The sequence below is a fragment of the Atractosteus spatula genome, chromosome 14 (genome assembly GCF_055471065.1).
Source record: "Atractosteus spatula isolate fAtrSpa1 chromosome 14, fAtrSpa1.hap1, whole genome shotgun sequence".
In the NCBI taxonomy this organism is placed as follows: Eukaryota; Metazoa; Chordata; class Actinopteri; order Semionotiformes; family Lepisosteidae; genus Atractosteus; species Atractosteus spatula.
The window spans coordinates 34,481,257-34,499,092 of record NC_142719.1 but is presented as its reverse complement, the minus strand read 5'-3'; the positions used below and the strand labels follow the sequence as shown (position 1 = coordinate 34,499,092).

At 34.4% G+C, this 17,836-nt stretch overlaps 2 protein-coding genes across 5 annotated transcripts in view; both read left to right on the top strand.

The window, feature by feature from the left end:
- camk2a (calcium/calmodulin dependent protein kinase II alpha) overlaps positions 1-9,364 on the top strand; it is an 82,493-nt gene extending 73,129 nt beyond the window's left edge. For 2 of the 4 annotated variants that reach the window (XM_088931862.1, XM_088931861.1), the window contains 3 exons: positions 566-660; positions 2,838-3,066; positions 3,545-9,364. In XM_088931862.1, the coding sequence (XP_088787988.1) occupies positions 566-660; positions 2,838-3,066; positions 3,545-3,548 (328 nt within the window). In that variant the 3' untranslated portion in view covers positions 3,549-9,364. Of the gene's footprint in view, positions 1-565; positions 661-2,837; positions 3,071-3,544 lie in introns of those variants that run through there. The other 2 variants (XM_088931863.1, XM_088931860.1) reach the window with 1 other exon arrangement.
- A 3,288-nt stretch (positions 9,365-12,652) lies between these two features.
- Positions 12,653-17,718, top strand: LOC148821175 (uncharacterized). The gene is made up of 6 exons (XM_088931511.1): positions 12,653-12,847; positions 13,364-13,666; positions 14,305-14,562; positions 15,526-15,726; positions 16,862-16,957; positions 17,335-17,718. The coding sequence occupies exons 1-6, from the start codon at positions 12,787-12,789 to the stop codon at positions 17,547-17,549; spliced, it is 1,134 nt and encodes a 377-aa protein (XP_088787637.1). The 5' UTR covers positions 12,653-12,786; the 3' UTR covers positions 17,550-17,718.
- Positions 17,719-17,836: the final 118 nt, after the last annotated feature.

The following is a 17,836-nucleotide window of genomic DNA, read 5'->3' as shown; positions in this document are numbered from 1 at the left end:
TTGTTTGGTGGCATTCACATAAAGTTAGAATGGAAAGGATATCAACAATTGAAATGCTTCAACAGACAATAAATCTGCAACACATTCTTTACATGCACCTCCAGCATAAGCGGTTGTAAGAGCTCTCAGGGTCTTGAATTACGTGGAATTCAGCTGTTCTAGGCATTGGAAATTGAAACATGTCTGCTGTTCATAGTTTATGCTCTGCTGCTTCACAACCAAATAAACAAAGTTTTGAATGACCTTTACACACCTGTTGTTCTGATGATGTGGGACTTCACAGCGCTTCACTGCAGTGTGTCATTCCTCAGGAGCTATAACACACCAGCTCTTCTCCTCTCAGGCCTCCTAATCACTGGAATGTGGAAAGAATCTCTAACCATACCCTGTATCTCAACTGTTTAAGCCAAGCAAGTATACTGTGCTAACTTGTATCTAGTGAGGTTTCCATCCCAATTTCCATCATTGTCATTATCTGGACAATTGGCATATCTACAGTAACTTTTTAGTTTTCTGCTCCTTGAATAAGTTAAAAAAAAGAAATCTGTATCTCTTTCCTCTTCAGGAAGATGTGTGATCCTAGTGTTACAGCCTTCGAACCAGAAGCCCTCGGGAACTTGGTGGAGGGACTGGACTTCCATCGATTTTACTTTGAGAACTGTAAGCAAATCAGTTTTACTGGTTCATAAAATGGAATGGTAAATGGAAATGATCAAACTTGTTCAGCACGATATGAGACAAGGGTCTCTAGTAAATCCTGTCTGTATTAAAAAAATCTCAGATATAAAAACTACTCTCTAATGGAGCGAGCACATTTTCAGTTTTTTATGTTAGAACTGGAAAACGTTTCTCACCTGCTAGAAAACAACAGTGGTTGCTTTTCTGTAAAATAAATACAGTGAGATATTTGTAACTTCAACGATTTATGAATATGACATTTACAAGGTTTCTTGTTAGTCACATTTCAGATGAGAAGCTTTTTTAGGGACAGTGGTGTCATGAAAAGCATACGAATAATGATCAATGGTGACAGCATGGTCTCATTCACAAAAGTAGCAATTACAGCTATCTGTGACAACAGATAACTCTATCTGATTTTCTCAAACAATTTTCAGCTTCTTTCGAGAAGAGCACTGTATTTCCTCACTGGGAGTTCCATCGACTGATATTAGATTGTGTTCTGCACAAAAAGGAAATGGCACTAATGGGCTGTTAAGCACAATTACAGGAAGCGTGAAACAATCTGTCATCCATTAATGCATGGCTTTATTCTATTCACTTAAAAAAAGATAAAATCAAACCAATTACACTCCATGTAAGTGCTGCATTTAAGTCTCACACACAATCCTAATTGTTGGAGATACAGAATGAAGATAGTATGTAGCATCAAAGATGTGGGATTCTATGAATTTAGTTCTCTTGTCAAGAGGAACAATACGTTAGATACTGTATATGACTGTAGCATTTTTTATCTGTCTTGCCCTGTGGAAATCATTAAACAGAAAAATGCTACTCAGTTAAACATTCCTCGTGGTAGTAGGTGGCTTAGTTAGTTTGATTGGGTAGATCCATAGTGATATTTGTTTTCCCCTACAGTAATGTAGTAAGTGCTTTTCTTATATCTTCCTTAACCAATGAAGTCATGGCATTAAATGAGACATTTTGTGAGGAAAACTTCAGAAAGACGGCTCACAGCAATATAACAAATATGGTAATAATACATTACAGCAAAACTACGATACCATGATACAAAACAGTATTTAACAACATTGCTCAGTCAAAACTCTGTCTAGTATCATAAGATTAAAAACAGACAATTAGCTTGTAAAGTGTGTAAAACAAGAAAAAAAAATAAGAACCCTACCTCCAAACATTTTTACACTGTTCAACAACTGAAAGCTTTTAGTAAATGCTCTCTTTGTCTATATACTATTGCTAGCACTGGCATGTTGCCTTTATTTGGACACCATTTTGACGTGTATAAACCTAAAAAAGCATTACAATTATGCCAAGAGAAAATTAGCACTGATTGACATGAACATACCGCACAGTTTGTAAATATTGAAAATGTGGTAATGTAAATCACAAGCTGCTTCAGTTTCTGAATTAGAGTTTAGAGTGTCATCTAGTGGTGTACAGAAGGATTAACTGAAATCCAGTACTCAAAGAATTTCCTTTTCACTTATCCATGAAGTATGAAAAGGGTAAACAGCATTTTCCAATAAATTAGGATTTTAATGCTTACAAGATGATATTGCATCAGAACATTGGGAAAGAGTTTCTCCTTTGTTTTATCACATTTCCACTAAAACTACTTTAAATTGCTAAAGCTCTAAGACTGTTTTCTAAACAGTGGCACTGTTGCTTATTGTACAGCAAGCTGGTCTGTGGTCACTGGGGGTCTGGGTTCAAATCCCCAGAGTAAACTGCAATCAGTGAAGGTCCGGGTTCAAGTCCACGGACAAGTTGCCGGTTTGTATCCCGTGACTGGCAGATGAATCCTACTCTGTTGGCCCACTGAGCAAGGCCCTTAATCCCAACTGCTCCAAGGGTGCCATATAAATGACCCCAAGCTTCTCTCCCTGTCTGTGTCTCATGTAGAGTAATTTGGGGTATTTTAAAAAGACCAATTCCTCATACAAGAAATTGTAGATGGCCATTAAAGTGATCTTATCTATCTAAAAAAATTAGTCACTGTGTTCCTCTTAATTGCCCCACTTTCGTGGGGCTTTGACATAAGCAAGAGCCTTAAATCAAGTTTCTTTCTGAAACGCATTATGTTTCAGCCTTTTTTAGATTAGTGTCAAGCCAATTCTGTTTTATTTTCTGTTTTTCAGTGTGGTCTAAAAACAGTAAGCCCGTTCACACCACAATCCTAAATCCTCACATCCACCTCATTGGTGAGGAGGCTGCCTGCATTGCCTATATCCGCATCACCCAGTACATAGACAACAACGGCATGCCCCGCACCGCCCAGTCTGAAGAGACCCGCATCTGGCATCGCCGAGATGGCAAGTGGCAGATTGTGCACTTTCACCGCTCCGGTGCGCCTTCTGCCATAGCTAAGTAAGTAGACAAACTGGAAAAAAAACTCCTCTTTTTCACACACCATGTATAGTGTCCACTGACTTTTTAAAGGAAGTCGTTGAATGACATGATGTCGATGCTACTTTAAACGAATCCATCAGCACATCTTTAGCAAAAGAAAAATCCAGGAGGCCAGAAGATATGAATGTGCTAATCCCTATTTCAAAAGATTTAAACAGAATTAGCCTGCTAATGTTGATATTTTCTTGATAGTTCAAGCAGGGATGTTATTTTTTTGCCTAGTAAGACAAATGTATGAAACATTTGCTCTGTCAAAGAAAATGTTTCCTAAGTCTTTAATATTATTTTTTATTTCAATTTTAAAATCTTCTAAATTTGTGACCAGCTCTTTTTGCCTGAGAAGCCTTCCCACTATTCCAGAACACCTACCTACTCTAGGTTAAAGCAGCACGCCCGCAGCTCGTTTTCAATACTACTTTCTTTTTTATTATTCCAGCTGAAGCTGATTGGAAAAGCGAGCTTTAAAAAGTTCCTGCTTGAAGCCTGCGATCAGCTTTCCATGCGGATAATGTCGGATGTCGGATCACGAGGGAAAGGAAACCCTTCGCATTTCACATCTTACTTGAAACCTGTTTACACTTCCACTGATTCAACATGAATGGTATTATAGAAACACATCATTTATATGTGTATATATATCATGCTGTATATATACATATCTTTTTTTTAGGCTTTGGTTTATCATTTCTTTGTAGAAGCCCAATCAACGCTTTCATAAACAACACATTTATATAACATTATTAGTACTGAGAACTTTATGTTGGCTTACCATTTTCAAAAATTAATAACTAATATCACATTTGGCTTACGTAAACTTTAAACAATAGTCTTAACTTACAGTTATTGTAACCCACCTGCTCCTTGATCATATTTGAACTTAATTCCTGCTCCTCAGCAAAGTGAGGTCTCTTCCATATTTCTGAGAGCAGAGCTAGGATAACATCAAATGGATTCAGCTACCATTTTTCTAAAAACATGACACGTATCCCTCATACTGGACTGTAAAATGGCAAGCCTGAACTTTAGTTAAAAAGTAGGGTGGATTACAAAATGTTTTGTTCTCTGTTTGAAAAAAGCAGGCATCAACAATGCCTGTGCTTACAGTGATGAGTTGGACCATTCTGTAAGTGTCTCTCTTGTCAGAGAGTGTAAGACTTGAAATTTGCCCTGAGCTGGAAAAGTAGGGTAAGTTTAAGTTTGCTGTGTGCTTTTGCATTTCTTTCATTCTAAACACATCTACTGTTAAAGAAACGGTCACCCCACAACTTTTGTGTTTCATAAAGACCCTGTGCAGAAGTACAAACCTTTTTAAATAGCTTCACCACAGTCAATTTAATATGATAATCATACTTAAGGAAAACTTATAAAGCACTCAGTGAGTGGATTTGCAAGTTAGGGCCTTTTGTTTTGAATCTATCCCTTTTTTGAACAATCAAAATGAGAGACTGTTCCATGCTTTAGTGACTTCTCTAAGAATGTTAAAACCAGGAAAGAATCTTTAAATATTGAGCCCTTTATAACAGTTCATCGTCTGAAAAAAACTAAACATTTTTCACTGATTTGTAGAGTCAAAGAGACAGTTAACTGCTTGTTTTTTAAGAAAATAAATTGTACACATGCTGTATAGGAACTAGAAGCAGGGGGTAGGTATGAAATACTGTGTAAAAGGAGTGTTCAAAATTACATTTTACATACCCTTGGTCTCATTGTTTGGCTTGCAAATTAGCTCATAGCAGTAATATTAGTTGGAATACGAATGTCACTGATTTGGTTTGCCAAAATAAGATGGCCTAAAGGTTGTTCATGTAAAAGGAATAATAACTGTAAATATGGCATCATACTGTATATTAGTGTAAGCAAAATTATAAATGCTTGGCCAGTTCAGATATAGTAGTTTATTATATTGAAACAATTTGGGTTTTGTTATGTTTTGCTGCTTTTATTAGTTTCAGTTTGCCAAAGCAGGTCTGACTGACATTAGCCTTTCATACAAAATGAATAATGACTGTATTTATAGCATCAAAAATTATATCACCTTTATCAAAATCAGGAATAACTGACTTCTGACAATTTGCAAATAGAAAATAAATAGTTTGTAATTAATTTTCCTAAATACACTAAATCATGAAATACACTCCAGTAATGTTTTGCAGGGTGTATACCACAACATGCTTTGCAGACATACAGTATATCTGAGAAAAAGAAACTGACAATACTAAAAATTTAAGTTTAAAGTCCAAGTCTTTGGTAGTAAGAAGGAATAACTTTTTACAGCATTGCACAGAATAATTAATTAATCAGGTATGGTCAAAGTAGATTAGTTTGACATTTATTGTATTTTACGCACTTTGGTATTGTTCTTCCATTGAAGATGACAGCTAATAAATATTTTCCTGCAAATATAGCACACTGCTATGAAGCGTATTGATTAGATATTGTGTGCGATGATCCCTACACTCATGCAGGTAGTTCTTATATACAGTAGTGTTTGTGAATATGTGAGTAGTATATTGCAAGAGGTAAAAAAAGTGATAAGCAATTTTTAAAAGTCAGTAATAACTCAATGGACTTCTTTTGCAATAAACAGTTTAGTGTTTTTATATGGAACTATTTATCTAGGATCAGCTTGGATAATCAAGTGGCACAGATATTTAAAATTCCCTTGTTTATTATTACTGCTGTTGATATTATGTTGTACTTTTTGAATTAGAACCACAAAATGAATAGTTACAACAAGCATTCAAAATTATTTAAAGAAGAGAGTAGTTACAAAATCTACATATTTATATATTTCATTATGAAAATAATATAGTAATGAAATAAACTATCTCAGCATATAAAAAAAGCATTGTAGTATCTACACTTTAGCTTTATGAGAATTTGGGCACATTTGGAAAGCTTTTGAGAAATTCTAAGACTGTACATATGTCTAACCATTTGATCACAATGTCTTCACTATGTATGGATTTATCAGGGAGATATAGGTATTCAGGTTATTATCTAACCTCAAAACACACTCATACTTCTCTATTATTCCAGGTGGTAAAACGATTTTCTAATACTTAGTGATGTTTGCTAAGGTATAGGATGACTATGACATCACACACCTACTGTATAAAAATGCCACAGTTAACAATGCTTACAATGTTATCCAGCTGTTATATCATTTCATGGTCAGATGTGGACATCTCTTCCATTACACACTTAACATGTTGGCTGAATATGGCAATTTGTGAGAGTAAGTCTTATACAGCACATCCTTAAAGGATGTCTTTGAAAAAAAAGAAACCATTGTGCTGCTTATCCTGCTTTAAAAGTGGAAAGCTTCTTTAAAATATTCTCCATATTCACAAGATTAATTCTGAGTAAATAAGCTATAAGAAACAGTTTTCCTTTTTAGAATGTGTTGTACATTTTCCCATTTATACTGGAGCTTAGGTTCTGAAGAATAAGAAACAAATCTATTTGATCTAATGTTGGATCATGTTTAGCAGATGTGGATATTTTATGGCTTAGTATACAGACTGTATATTTGTTTCTAAACAGTTTTAATGTGACAATGGATAACGCAGCTTTAATATCAGAACTTCCAGCAGAACTGCTTCCTGCAGTTTTCTTTCTTGTGCAAGTATCTTCCATATATTTGGAGATTTTTAAGATTTTAACAAGGAAGAAGGGACTAGAACTCCAGGTCAACAGACCAGAGCCCTTAAATGCTCTTGGTCCCTTCATAAAGAGCAACAGTTCGAATAATATGATTAGTCTCAAATGCAAAGCTCTAGTGTTTCCATTAAAGCATGCAGTTTTAGTATTAATGTGAGTGTTTGTGTAGTTTCTTTTTTTTAAATTTGTTTTAAATTTAAAGTCAGCCAAAATTGTTACACAGTACATATTGATATACAATGTTTGGAGAAAATGTAATCAACTGCCAAATGATTTTTCCTATAAGCATACCTTTAAAGATTTTTAGAGCTAGCTATTTATAAGCCTTCTTTAGGGGACAGTGGACCTGTTATTATAAGAACAACTGTATTTTTTGCAGCATGACTTGCTTGACTTTAAATTTGTTGTATTTGTCAATATTGTTTTTCTCTAATAATAAAAACACTGCTGCTAATAGGTCCTTGAAAAAGTAGGAAATCCATGAATGGAAACTGAACTTTAGGAACTGTTGATATTCTCAAATTATTTTTTTTTTTCAGATTTTATGTTTGCTGCTTAATGTGTAGTCACATATTAAACTATATGTAAGGTACAGCTACACAGGATTCAGTTTTCAACTGATATCCATAAAACACAGATCTTGCACTCCTTAACATTATCAGATGCACTGAGAAACATTGATGAAACTGTACCACAACATGCTTATCAAATGTGAAGAAGGGAAAGTTTGATTCAATGCAAAATGCAGTTATTATTCATAAGATACAGTAATTTAGCTATCTCCCAGGTTCAGCATGTAATGGCTTGCAGAACATCTGGGGTGTAAAGCAATTGATATGATTTCCAGTCAGAGGAAATTCAAACTTTTTATATATTTATATAAGTAACCGCCCTGTTTATGCAATAACCAAACATTATAAAATGAAGATGAGCCAAAGTGATATAATCTAGTATTTTATATTTCTTGTAGAAAGACCTTGTCCTTATACTTTGAAAATTTTCTTTGAACATACCGTCATTTTCAGAGATTCATTTCTCAACAATAAAAAAAGTACGAAAGTACTGAATAGAGAGGGGAAGACAGTTATCGAAACTTCATTCTTTGGTAAAAATGCATGAACAAAGAAGTGTGCTGTTTTTTTACTAGATAGTAGCACACAACATAAAACAGTGATTCTGACCGAATTAAAACGGAAATTAATATTTTTGGTTCCACGCGGTATAGATTGTAAACGCCTCACAAAGATAATTAATTTTCAATAAATAAACAGTTATGAAGCTTTTTGTATCGTTCAGTTTGTAAGACAAACACGCCTCCATACCTGTTTGCTGTATTTTCCTTCTCCCAATCCTCGACCCGTTGTTATGTGCAACGTGCGCCCCCTCTTGAAAATTGGGAGCTCTTCGGTTTCCATTTCTGCATTTCCGTTTTAGCTTCGGAATCTAATACACACATTTTAATTTCTAGATGTCTGGAAACAGGTCCATTATACCCTTAAAATATTAAACACGAGAAGGCATGTTTTGTCTATTTGTTTGTTTACAAGGGTTATTTTGATGGATTGTGTCTATTTTGTAATTTTTTGAAAAAATATTTATGCCTGCCTCTTGTTAAACTGTAATATAAGAAGTGCTATTATATGATGGATATCGAAGAAAACGAGACTATAAGGAGAGTTTGTGTGGCTTTGCACACCCTGAGTAAAACTACATTAACAGGAGTGATGAATTTTTGTTTCTAGAACATGCAAAATAAAATGTTATCTCAAATATTTTTGATTAAAAGCTTCTGTGTTCTTCTGTCCTTGTAAAAGTACTCATTCCAATAATTTCTCCTTCTTGAATTTTGAACAAAATTAATATTTAAAACCAGAACAATAATCATCAATGGGCATCAGCTTCAAATTGATAAATAAAAAAAACATTTTTATTGTTTTCTTTTGACACAAAAAAGCACAACAAAAAAGATAGGAAAGAAAACAAAACGCTTGTTATTGTTTGTTAAATATTAACAGCCAAACAAGCCATTGTGTTAGAGCATATAAGAATGTAACATTTATAAGTGCCCTAGTAGACACATAAGAACTCTATGATGGTGCCATTTTCTATGTATTTTGTTATCTGTGGTAAAAAACTAAACAAAGAATAGAGTAAATTTTACAATAATCTGATTTTTATATTTAATAACATATATTAAATTAAATAACTATTAGTACTGCAAAGACAATTTGTTTTACTCCTTGGATTTCAAGTTTTACTCCATGTGTAGCAAACCACTGTTTACTAGCTATACAATGTCATAGAACACATCAAAAGGGAAAAAGGACCTGGGATCTGGATTTGCATCAGTTGTATTTGTACTTTCTTGTGAATTTGAATGACTGCCTTATGTATATTTTTTGTAGGTGACTTTGATATTATTGTAAACTATTGTATCACTGCAGAATGATGGTGGTTTAAATTAAAACAAATTATTGTTTTTCTTCTGTTCTGTTTTTCTTTTAATGAATGTTTGTAGGTTCTGCTGAAAAGATCACTGCCAAGATATACAGTAATATTCCGTGGTGTTGCACAATTAAAGCAGTATTTACCAGTTGCTTGCATTGTTGTTATCAATAAATCTGTCTGCCATTACTCATGGTTTTCAAATTTTCACACGTTTATACAGATCATGGCTGCCAAGCTGTGATTGTTAATTCTTTATTCATTTTGGGCTGCTGTGCATCTCTTATTTCACAGTCCAACTTCAACCCTTAATAAACATCCAGAGTCTCAGTCCTTTAATGATAATTTTCTCCCTCCCTGTCTCTTTTTTTCCATCTACTTCATTTCTGAATATTTTTGTATGATTTAGTTGTTGGTTTTGATGGCATGGTTTTGGTATCCCACACATTGTGCACCACCTAGCAATCATAATGGGTGCTAAGGAACCCTTTTTTTCCACTGCCACAGGTTCATTTATCTCCCAGAACCTCCAGTACATCCACTGGCAAGACTAGAGTTATAATTTACAATATCCCTTCTATTGACAGTTATCAATCTTTCCTTCACAGAAAGGTATCCCCGTAACTGTAATTCTTCTGACTGCTAACTTAACACACAGAGCACAGGACATGTCTTACTCCTAGAGCAATCCAAGAACCCCAGTTACCAGAACTGTATGAACAGTATTATCGTTCTCCAGAAGCAGCTCCTATTGTGCCTCCTGAGGCCACAAGGAAGAAACAGTGAAGTTCCAGGCAACCTCTTCAGTCCCGGGCCTCCTGACCAAAGTGTTCCCTGATGTTCCCTCGTCTAACTTCTTGTCTCTAAGTCCAGTTTTGGGTAGAGGTGGGAGGAGGACAATGCTGGGGTCCCTGGTCTCTGAGTCGAGCCCTCTCCTGGGTGCAACTACTAATCTGTCTCTCAATTCTTCCTTCTCCCAAGTGCTGTCTTTTCTGACTGGAGCTTTTTAAAACCCTCATAAACACAAGTTAAGCCAAAGGAGGTGGTAATGTCCCAATGATCTCTTGGTGTAAAGGTGCATTATGTTTCCACACCGTGTTCCAGAGCTCCCTCCCACAACTCCTGGTCACAGGCACAGTCAAGCCAGTCTGTTCTGTGCTGTTCTTGATCAGGGAAGGCAGCTCAGAGAACCAGGCACAAATTAAGGCCAATCAGCCTCAGACACCTTTAATCCTAAACCAATTATTTTTCACTCTGCTACATTTGTTTGTTTGTTTATTTATTTATGTATTTATTTATTGCAGGTACATCACCACCTACATTTAAACTCAAAAGTAGTATTGATGACTCTTGAATCCTCCTTTTCTTCATTTTTTTAACTTGCCCATTTGGGTATCCTATTCCAAGGTCACGATACAAACAAAATGGAGGACATTAATATGAGGAAGTGTTTCAGGTGGACGGTCCCCTGTTAGGCTAACAGAAAAGGCAACAAATGATGGAGACTCTATACTGTATGTTTTAAGCAGACAAACCTGAGGAAGTGTAGTATGTCACATGTACTGTATGAGCCTTCTTTCATGTTTTTGTGGTAAAGAATTTTGTTTTGTTTCTTTTGCAAAGAATCTTCCGAAGCCTGTAATATTTTTTACACTCAATATTTATTTTTAATGACTGACACCCTTTGAAGGTCGGATGCCCCTTAAAAAAACATAGCTGCCCTCAGAACCTTTTTCAATTCATTTAGAACATTATATCACTCTCTCTCTGTCCTGCTTTCCTTAATGTTAGTCCTTTATGTCCTACTGTACTTTTAATTAATTCTCATCGCCAGATCATTTCCCTCTCCAATGTTCTTGTCTTGATATGCCACTTCCTTCAGTTTCTTTCTTTGGTCCTTTCTACAGAACCTCCAACCTCACATTTCCTCATTTTTTCTCACCCTTTGTTTCTCCCTAGCTCTTCAGCTTCTCCTGTCCTCTCCTTATCCTGTGTTGCACAAGATAAGGAGAGGGCAGAACTACCAGTCAAATCATAACTGCCCCATGTCTTAACATCTTCAACTGCCTCCTAAAACCTGTGAAGACAGTACTTGTAGGTTCCTTGAACTGTTCCTACCCACTTTAATTACCGTATGTTTCTTTTTGTTAGCTCAGCATTCCTTTGCATGTACAAACTAGGACATTTCACTAAGATATTGCCAACTCATTTTCTGTTAGTATCCAAAGCATCTTATTTTTCTTTCTTCAGCAATGGAACCAAGTATTTTTTTATGATTTGGTATGTCCAAACAGAAATATGTAAAACAGATAAAGTGGCAATTCTTAAACCCATGCTACTCACACATTCTGTATACAGTACATTAGTTCTAGTTTGGGTTTAGTTGATAGAAAATTTAGGAATTGTGTAAACGTTCATCAAAGTTAAGAAACCAAAACAGGAACTGAATTGAAGAACGTGATTATTAAAAAAGCCTGCTGAGTATTCACATTCCTGGCAGCTGTGAATTCCACAAATTCCGTTACCTGGAAAGTAAGTTTCAATATAGAAAGGTGCATAAACAAACACAAATTCAATCTCTTATGATGTTGTTTGATATCATAATTTATTTGAACTTTAATGAGCTCTTCTTAGATTTACCTTGACTTGTGTATAGCAGTCTGTTATGAAATTGTAAAGGACAATATGAAAAACAGGGAATATTCCAACATATCCTCATACTGTACATATAAAGGATTCTAAGGACACCAGTATTTTATGGGTTCCTGGAAGGCTCACTTGGTAGCTTATACAGGTACATGATTTGATACGTGCCAGCTCTCTGTCAGCACCATCATAGTCAGTTCTCTCATGGAAGAGACCTACATGCTTATGTTCATATTATTATGAATACTAATTTAATTATCTTTTTATTCTACCACAACAATACCAGTGATGGAACTCTTAGGACTTTTTAATTCTTTTTGCACATACTGTATAAATTAAAAGTTAGCAGCCATGGACAGCTGGTTCACCCTTATTAGGGGTCATCAGCATGGTATAACTAAGTCTGAGCAATAATATAAATGTACTGCATATGTGTATTAGAAGCACTACGCTTCAATGTTAGGAAAGTTAATACAGTACTTTGACGTATTAACTATATACTAAGTTATCTAGGTTACAGAATTTAACTATTTAAACAATTAGAAAGGTTTTTTATGGATATAAATGTTACATTGTTCTTTTTAAATTAAAATAGTTTTGTTTTTCTTATCAGGATTCTTGCCAGAAACAAACAGTTGCATATGTTTTCAAAATAAAGAAGAGCAGGTAGAATACACTCACTAGAAGAATACACACTATATATCTTATATTTATACAGTATATATATATAGTAACATTTTCTGTTCCTTATTTCCAGAAAGAAGAAGTACTGTTCCATTTTGTAAATGATCCTTTCATGACGTTTCCTAAGATATACTGTATACAGTATGGGTATTCACATATTTGTAGCTCATCACAAAAAACACAATGAGGCATAGATCAATCCATGTCTTTAATATTTAGCCCACATTAACACTATGAATAATGCATCCCTTCAGGAAATTGTTTTTGGGATTGTTCCTGTCGATTTATTTCACAGAATACGGTAAGTTCTCTTTTTCTTTTTAACATGGCATCAATTGTTATAGAAAGATAAGCTGCTCCTTCCATTATTTCAGATGTTACTGTAATTGTGGTCAACATTTCTTTTTTATCATATTTAAATAAATACAAAATTTATAATATTTCTATCTAAAAGAAAATAATTATTAGCCTGCATAGTCATATATATTAGTTTAAAATGAAAAATAGGTTATTTTATTAACTGCAGTTATGTTATAAATATGCAATTTAAAAGTTTTTTTTTCCATTTAAACCAAGTTTACATTTTAATTACAGAAACTGACAAACAAGATAATGCCTTAAGCAATATATTTAAAAGTTCAATGTTAAATGTTTTGCAGAGACGTTATTTTTCATATCATGGCATATCATATCATAACAGAATACAATACAATATTTCCATAACAGAAAATAAATGTTGTGAAATTAAAATACAGCTGTATTATTCTGTAATGTAAATTTCTGTAATGTGTTTGTTTTATTTTCCCAATAAATTCAGTTGTTTTCAATAGAACCGGAAGTGTAGATGGACTGCTTGGATCTGTGGTCTTTTTAAGTCCTGAGCAAACCTTTGAAAACATTTCTGATGCTATTTGGAAAAAGGGCAATTTCCTAGTATGGAGATTAAAAAATGGCAGTGCTCGCAGCGGGATACTATATATAAACAGAACTGAGATTTTCCCTAATGGAACACTCAAACTCAGCTGCACAGTAAAAGAAGACTCTGGAGTTTATTCCTTGGACATGTATAACCAAAATGGAAAGAATATTTTTAAAGTTAACATCATGTTGAATATATTAGGTAAGATTTATTACAATAGTGTCTTTACAGAAGTCATCAAGGCATTAGACATTTCTCCATTTGCGACATGACAACAGCTGTGTTCATTCTCTCACAATTATCTTTCAATTCAATCTATGCAAAGTTTGTATTTCAGATGTGCATAGAATACCTTGAGGGTGGTGTATTGGTAGGTGAATTGGCTTCTGGGAAAATTGGCCCAAGAAGTGAATGTGTGCCTGTCTGTGTCTGTGTGTGCCCTGTGTTGGACTGGCCTCCCTTCCAGGGCTTACCCTGTTCACAAATGTAAGACCATCAAAAGACTGCAAAGAACTTTTTGTATGCATTAATTGTTTGCAATGAAATTAATAAGTAATTGAAATGCATAATTCTAAGTAAGCCTGTAGCAACAGATCTCGATGACAGCTGATCATTAAAATAAAAATATTTTATTTTCATATTCATTTTAAATGGTTTATTTCTTAGTATATGGGACTGAAACAAAACACGCAAAATAAAATCAGTTTAATTTAAACAAAATGTTTAATGTCTTTAAAAACAGTAGATGAGCTGTATTGCCTTTCCTCAGTTGTAACCTCATGCTCTTATATGATGCAGTACTTCTGCTATTTATATAAACAGAGCCCTTTCTCCATTAGCCCCTGTCTCCCAGCCTGTGGTAAAACACACTTGTCTTCCTCACGGGGAGGTGAGAGTTACCTGTTGGGCAGAGGAGGGTGATCGTCCTTCATATACCTGGGCTTTAGATGGAAAGGCTTTGAATGAAAGTGTGGCGTACCTCAGTGATGAAGACCACACTGTCATACTGAAGCAATCGGTCTCTGGAAATCTTGTCTGTACTGCTAGAAATGGAATAAGTGAGAATTACACTAGCCATGTGATTTCTGCGTGTTCAGGTAAGAATTTAATCATTTAGGTGGGTAGCTGCGTCAGCATGCATAGCCTGCAAAGTAACGAGTAATAGGTTTATTCCATGCTGAAAAGAGAAGAGAGAAAACACAATGTTTCGGCTGTGAAGCCTTCTTCAGGTGTGTGACACAGACACCTTCACAGCCAGAACTTTGTGTTTTCTCTCGTCTCTTTTCAGCATGGAATAAACCTATTACTTGTGCCTTTGCAGAATTTAATAATGATTTACATGTCAGTATGCAATAGAAGGTGACTAAACTGTAGTGCAGAGCACTGGGTGGCATTCATAAAAACCTCACATCTCATCACCACAGCTGTTCACCAATTTGTGTGTTTTTTTTACATATAAATCAACATTATGGGCCAATTGGGGAAATGAGAATAGATGACTTAGAAATTTTCAGAAAAAAAAACAGTGCTTTTGGATTGTGCAATTTAAGAGTTCTATGTAACTATAAATGTGATAGACCTTTTGTGCAGCCACTGTTGCTGTTATCTGTAATTCAAAGAGCTGTTGTTTTTCAAGACAATGTCATGATACTTTCTTTGGAACTATATTTTGCACATTCTATGTCATAGTTTAAATTTAAATCCTTTTATTTCTACCTATTGTGCCTCATAGATTATGATTAAAGATTTTTCAGTCCTTTATATGTCTGACTTACAGCCTTTTTAGTTTTATAAACAGTACAACAGACAGTAATGGCATGAATGATATCTGCAATAAATGTCATGGGTTGGTCTGTACTGTATATGAGACATTCATGAACAATATTAATATAAAAGAAAAGAAGCAAGAAACAAAAAACAATTTATGTTTGAACAATTTTCCATAAAAACATAAAAACGTTACGTGCTTCGTACACAATTCTGTTGCCTATGATATGACTATCCAGATTATCTTCTTAATTTTTATTATAGTTGTTAATTTTACCTTATCTTTCTACCAGGTTATGTAACATCTTTAAATTGCACTCTAAAAAATGATACAGAAATTCCAGCATTCATCAACATAACTAAAGAAGACCTTGATGTCTTGAAAGGTAGAAGAGTGCTTATCAGTTTAGGAGGTGAAGAAACTTTAAGTATCATATGCCAAATCAAAACTCTCAATCAAGATTCCATTGAAACTTCAACATATAGCTTTTGTGGTAAGAGATTTTTTTTTTAATTGGCAAAATGTTAAAAATACAGTATCTAATAATGTGTGACCAAAAAGGCCAAACTGAACCTTAATTCAAGACATCAGTAAATGTTCATCCACAGCTTTTGTGATAATACATTACGTATGTGTGTAGGAAGGTCTTCATACCCAGGGAGTGTTCTAAATAATATACTGTATGTTTACTTCTCGTGCTATGTTATCACTTTAATTGATACAGTATAACAAAACTGTATATAAAGGGTGTCATTAGAGAAAAGGACTTAATTAAGAGTCGCAAGCATTTTAGCGATAAGAACAAATCTAATGGCATGACCCCCTGTTTCTTAATATTGTGCAATACCTAAGAAAGTAAGATAATTCAAATCATTCCCTTGATTCAACTTGGTGTGGCTTAAAGCAATTAAACATGAGAGACAAAGCAATGGTTTTGTTGAATGTAACTGAAATCTGAAATGTTTTGTGCACAAAAGGGATCCATAATGAGCTATTAAGTGCTCAAAGCACTTAAAAAGCACTGTCATGAGGCATGTGAGTCACAGTGATCATATGTAAAAACTCCAAACTGTACAATGCATAACTAAAATTAAAAAAAAAAACACTATAAGGTTGGTCACTCCTAGTTTTTTTTTTTTAAACTTGTTTTTCAAATGATTCCACAAAGATTTGTCCAAAAAAAATTCCCTGGGTTTAATCCAGTTTTAGATTCTAACACTAGACTAGGCTTCGACTTAATCAATACTTTGACCCACTCCTTCATCACAAGGGACAAATTAGTACTGAGTACAATATTCCTTTCAGGAGACCTGTTTGTTCAACTTTAAGTCAGCCTGACATCAAACAATGGGTTTGACAGTTTGTTCGGAATATTGATTCCCAAAGGTCCCAAAATACAGCAATTTGCACCTACTGTAGGTTAAATATAGAAAATAAAGAGGGTTTAACAGCTGAAAAATAAACACATCATTAGCGGTTTAAAATAATTTCAAAAACATTTACTGTAGTAGGTTCTCAATAATATACGATTGGTAACATTTATATTTTTTAGATCTTATATACTGTATAGTGCCTCAACAGTTTACTTCTAGTAGTTACTGTACATTATTGTTTCTTCATGTCTTAAGCTTTTCTGGGATTTGGAGAAGCCTTTATAATCTTTGTTCTGTCTGTGGTGGTGTTGTGCCTGCTGCACCAGAAAAACAAAAAGGAAGGGAAACAGAGTAAGAAATATTTTTACAATCATATACAGTATATACAAATTTTAAGGAAATGTATTATTAATATCTTAACTGTACTATCTTAATTACTGAGATCTTTGTAAAAACTCCCAAATGCTCATTTTTAATTTTTCCGAAAACTGAAGAGGAAACAATTGTAAATTTTTTAACTTTTAACTTTTAACTCATAAAACAAAATGTGGAAAATATGTGATAACGGTAAAAATCTGTACAGCTCATTCTCATTGCTAGGTTGTAAATATTGGTATGAGATACCTATTAACAAGGTTTATATTATCTTAGGAAATCAATGTATTAGCCAATCTATTTTTCGATAGCTCATAAATATGACACTAGGTGTGTTTGCTTTGTTTTGGCAGGTAATGGAGGCCATGAACTGGTTTATGCTGAAGTATCAGTAGACACTATTACAAAACACAGGAGAAAAATGACACCTGTCTCTGATGAAGGTGTGATTTACAGCCAAATTAGAGTGTCAGAAGAGACTGAACACAATGCACGCAGAAGTAAAGGGGATGTGGCTTTGTTGTATGCTACAGTTAACAAAAACCGAAACCCATCACAAGTCAGATAAAAATACATGTCACACGCAGCTGGCCTCAGAGTCATCCAGAAAGAAGGCCCACATTTGTGAAGCTGAAAGAAAACTGTTTTGAAATATGATTCATATGTTCTTACTATTTGATTAATTTTTGTGAACAAAAAGACTGCCATAAAACCATTAAAAACTTGCAATAAATGTACGAACTACATTATGTCCAAATATTTGTGAGAAAATTATATGCTTTTGCTGTTTCAATATTCTGTATGATGCTTTCAGTGTATAATGTGTGGAATGTCTTGTCGGCATTAATGCATTCC

Bases quoted from the DNA above. Each gene is read 5' to 3' on its own strand.
- LOC148821175 (XM_088931511.1), top strand. From the start codon at position 12,787: ATGCATCCCTTCAGGAAATTGTTTTTGGGATTGTTCCTGTCGATTTAT. The intron at 12,848-13,363 runs GTAAGTTCTCTT...CAATAAATTCAG, and splicing joins GATTTATTTCACAGAATACG to TTGTTTTCAATAGAACCGGA. The intron at 15,727-16,861 runs GTAAGAGATTTT...TCATGTCTTAAG, and splicing joins TTCAACATATAGCTTTTGTG to CTTTTCTGGGATTTGGAGAA.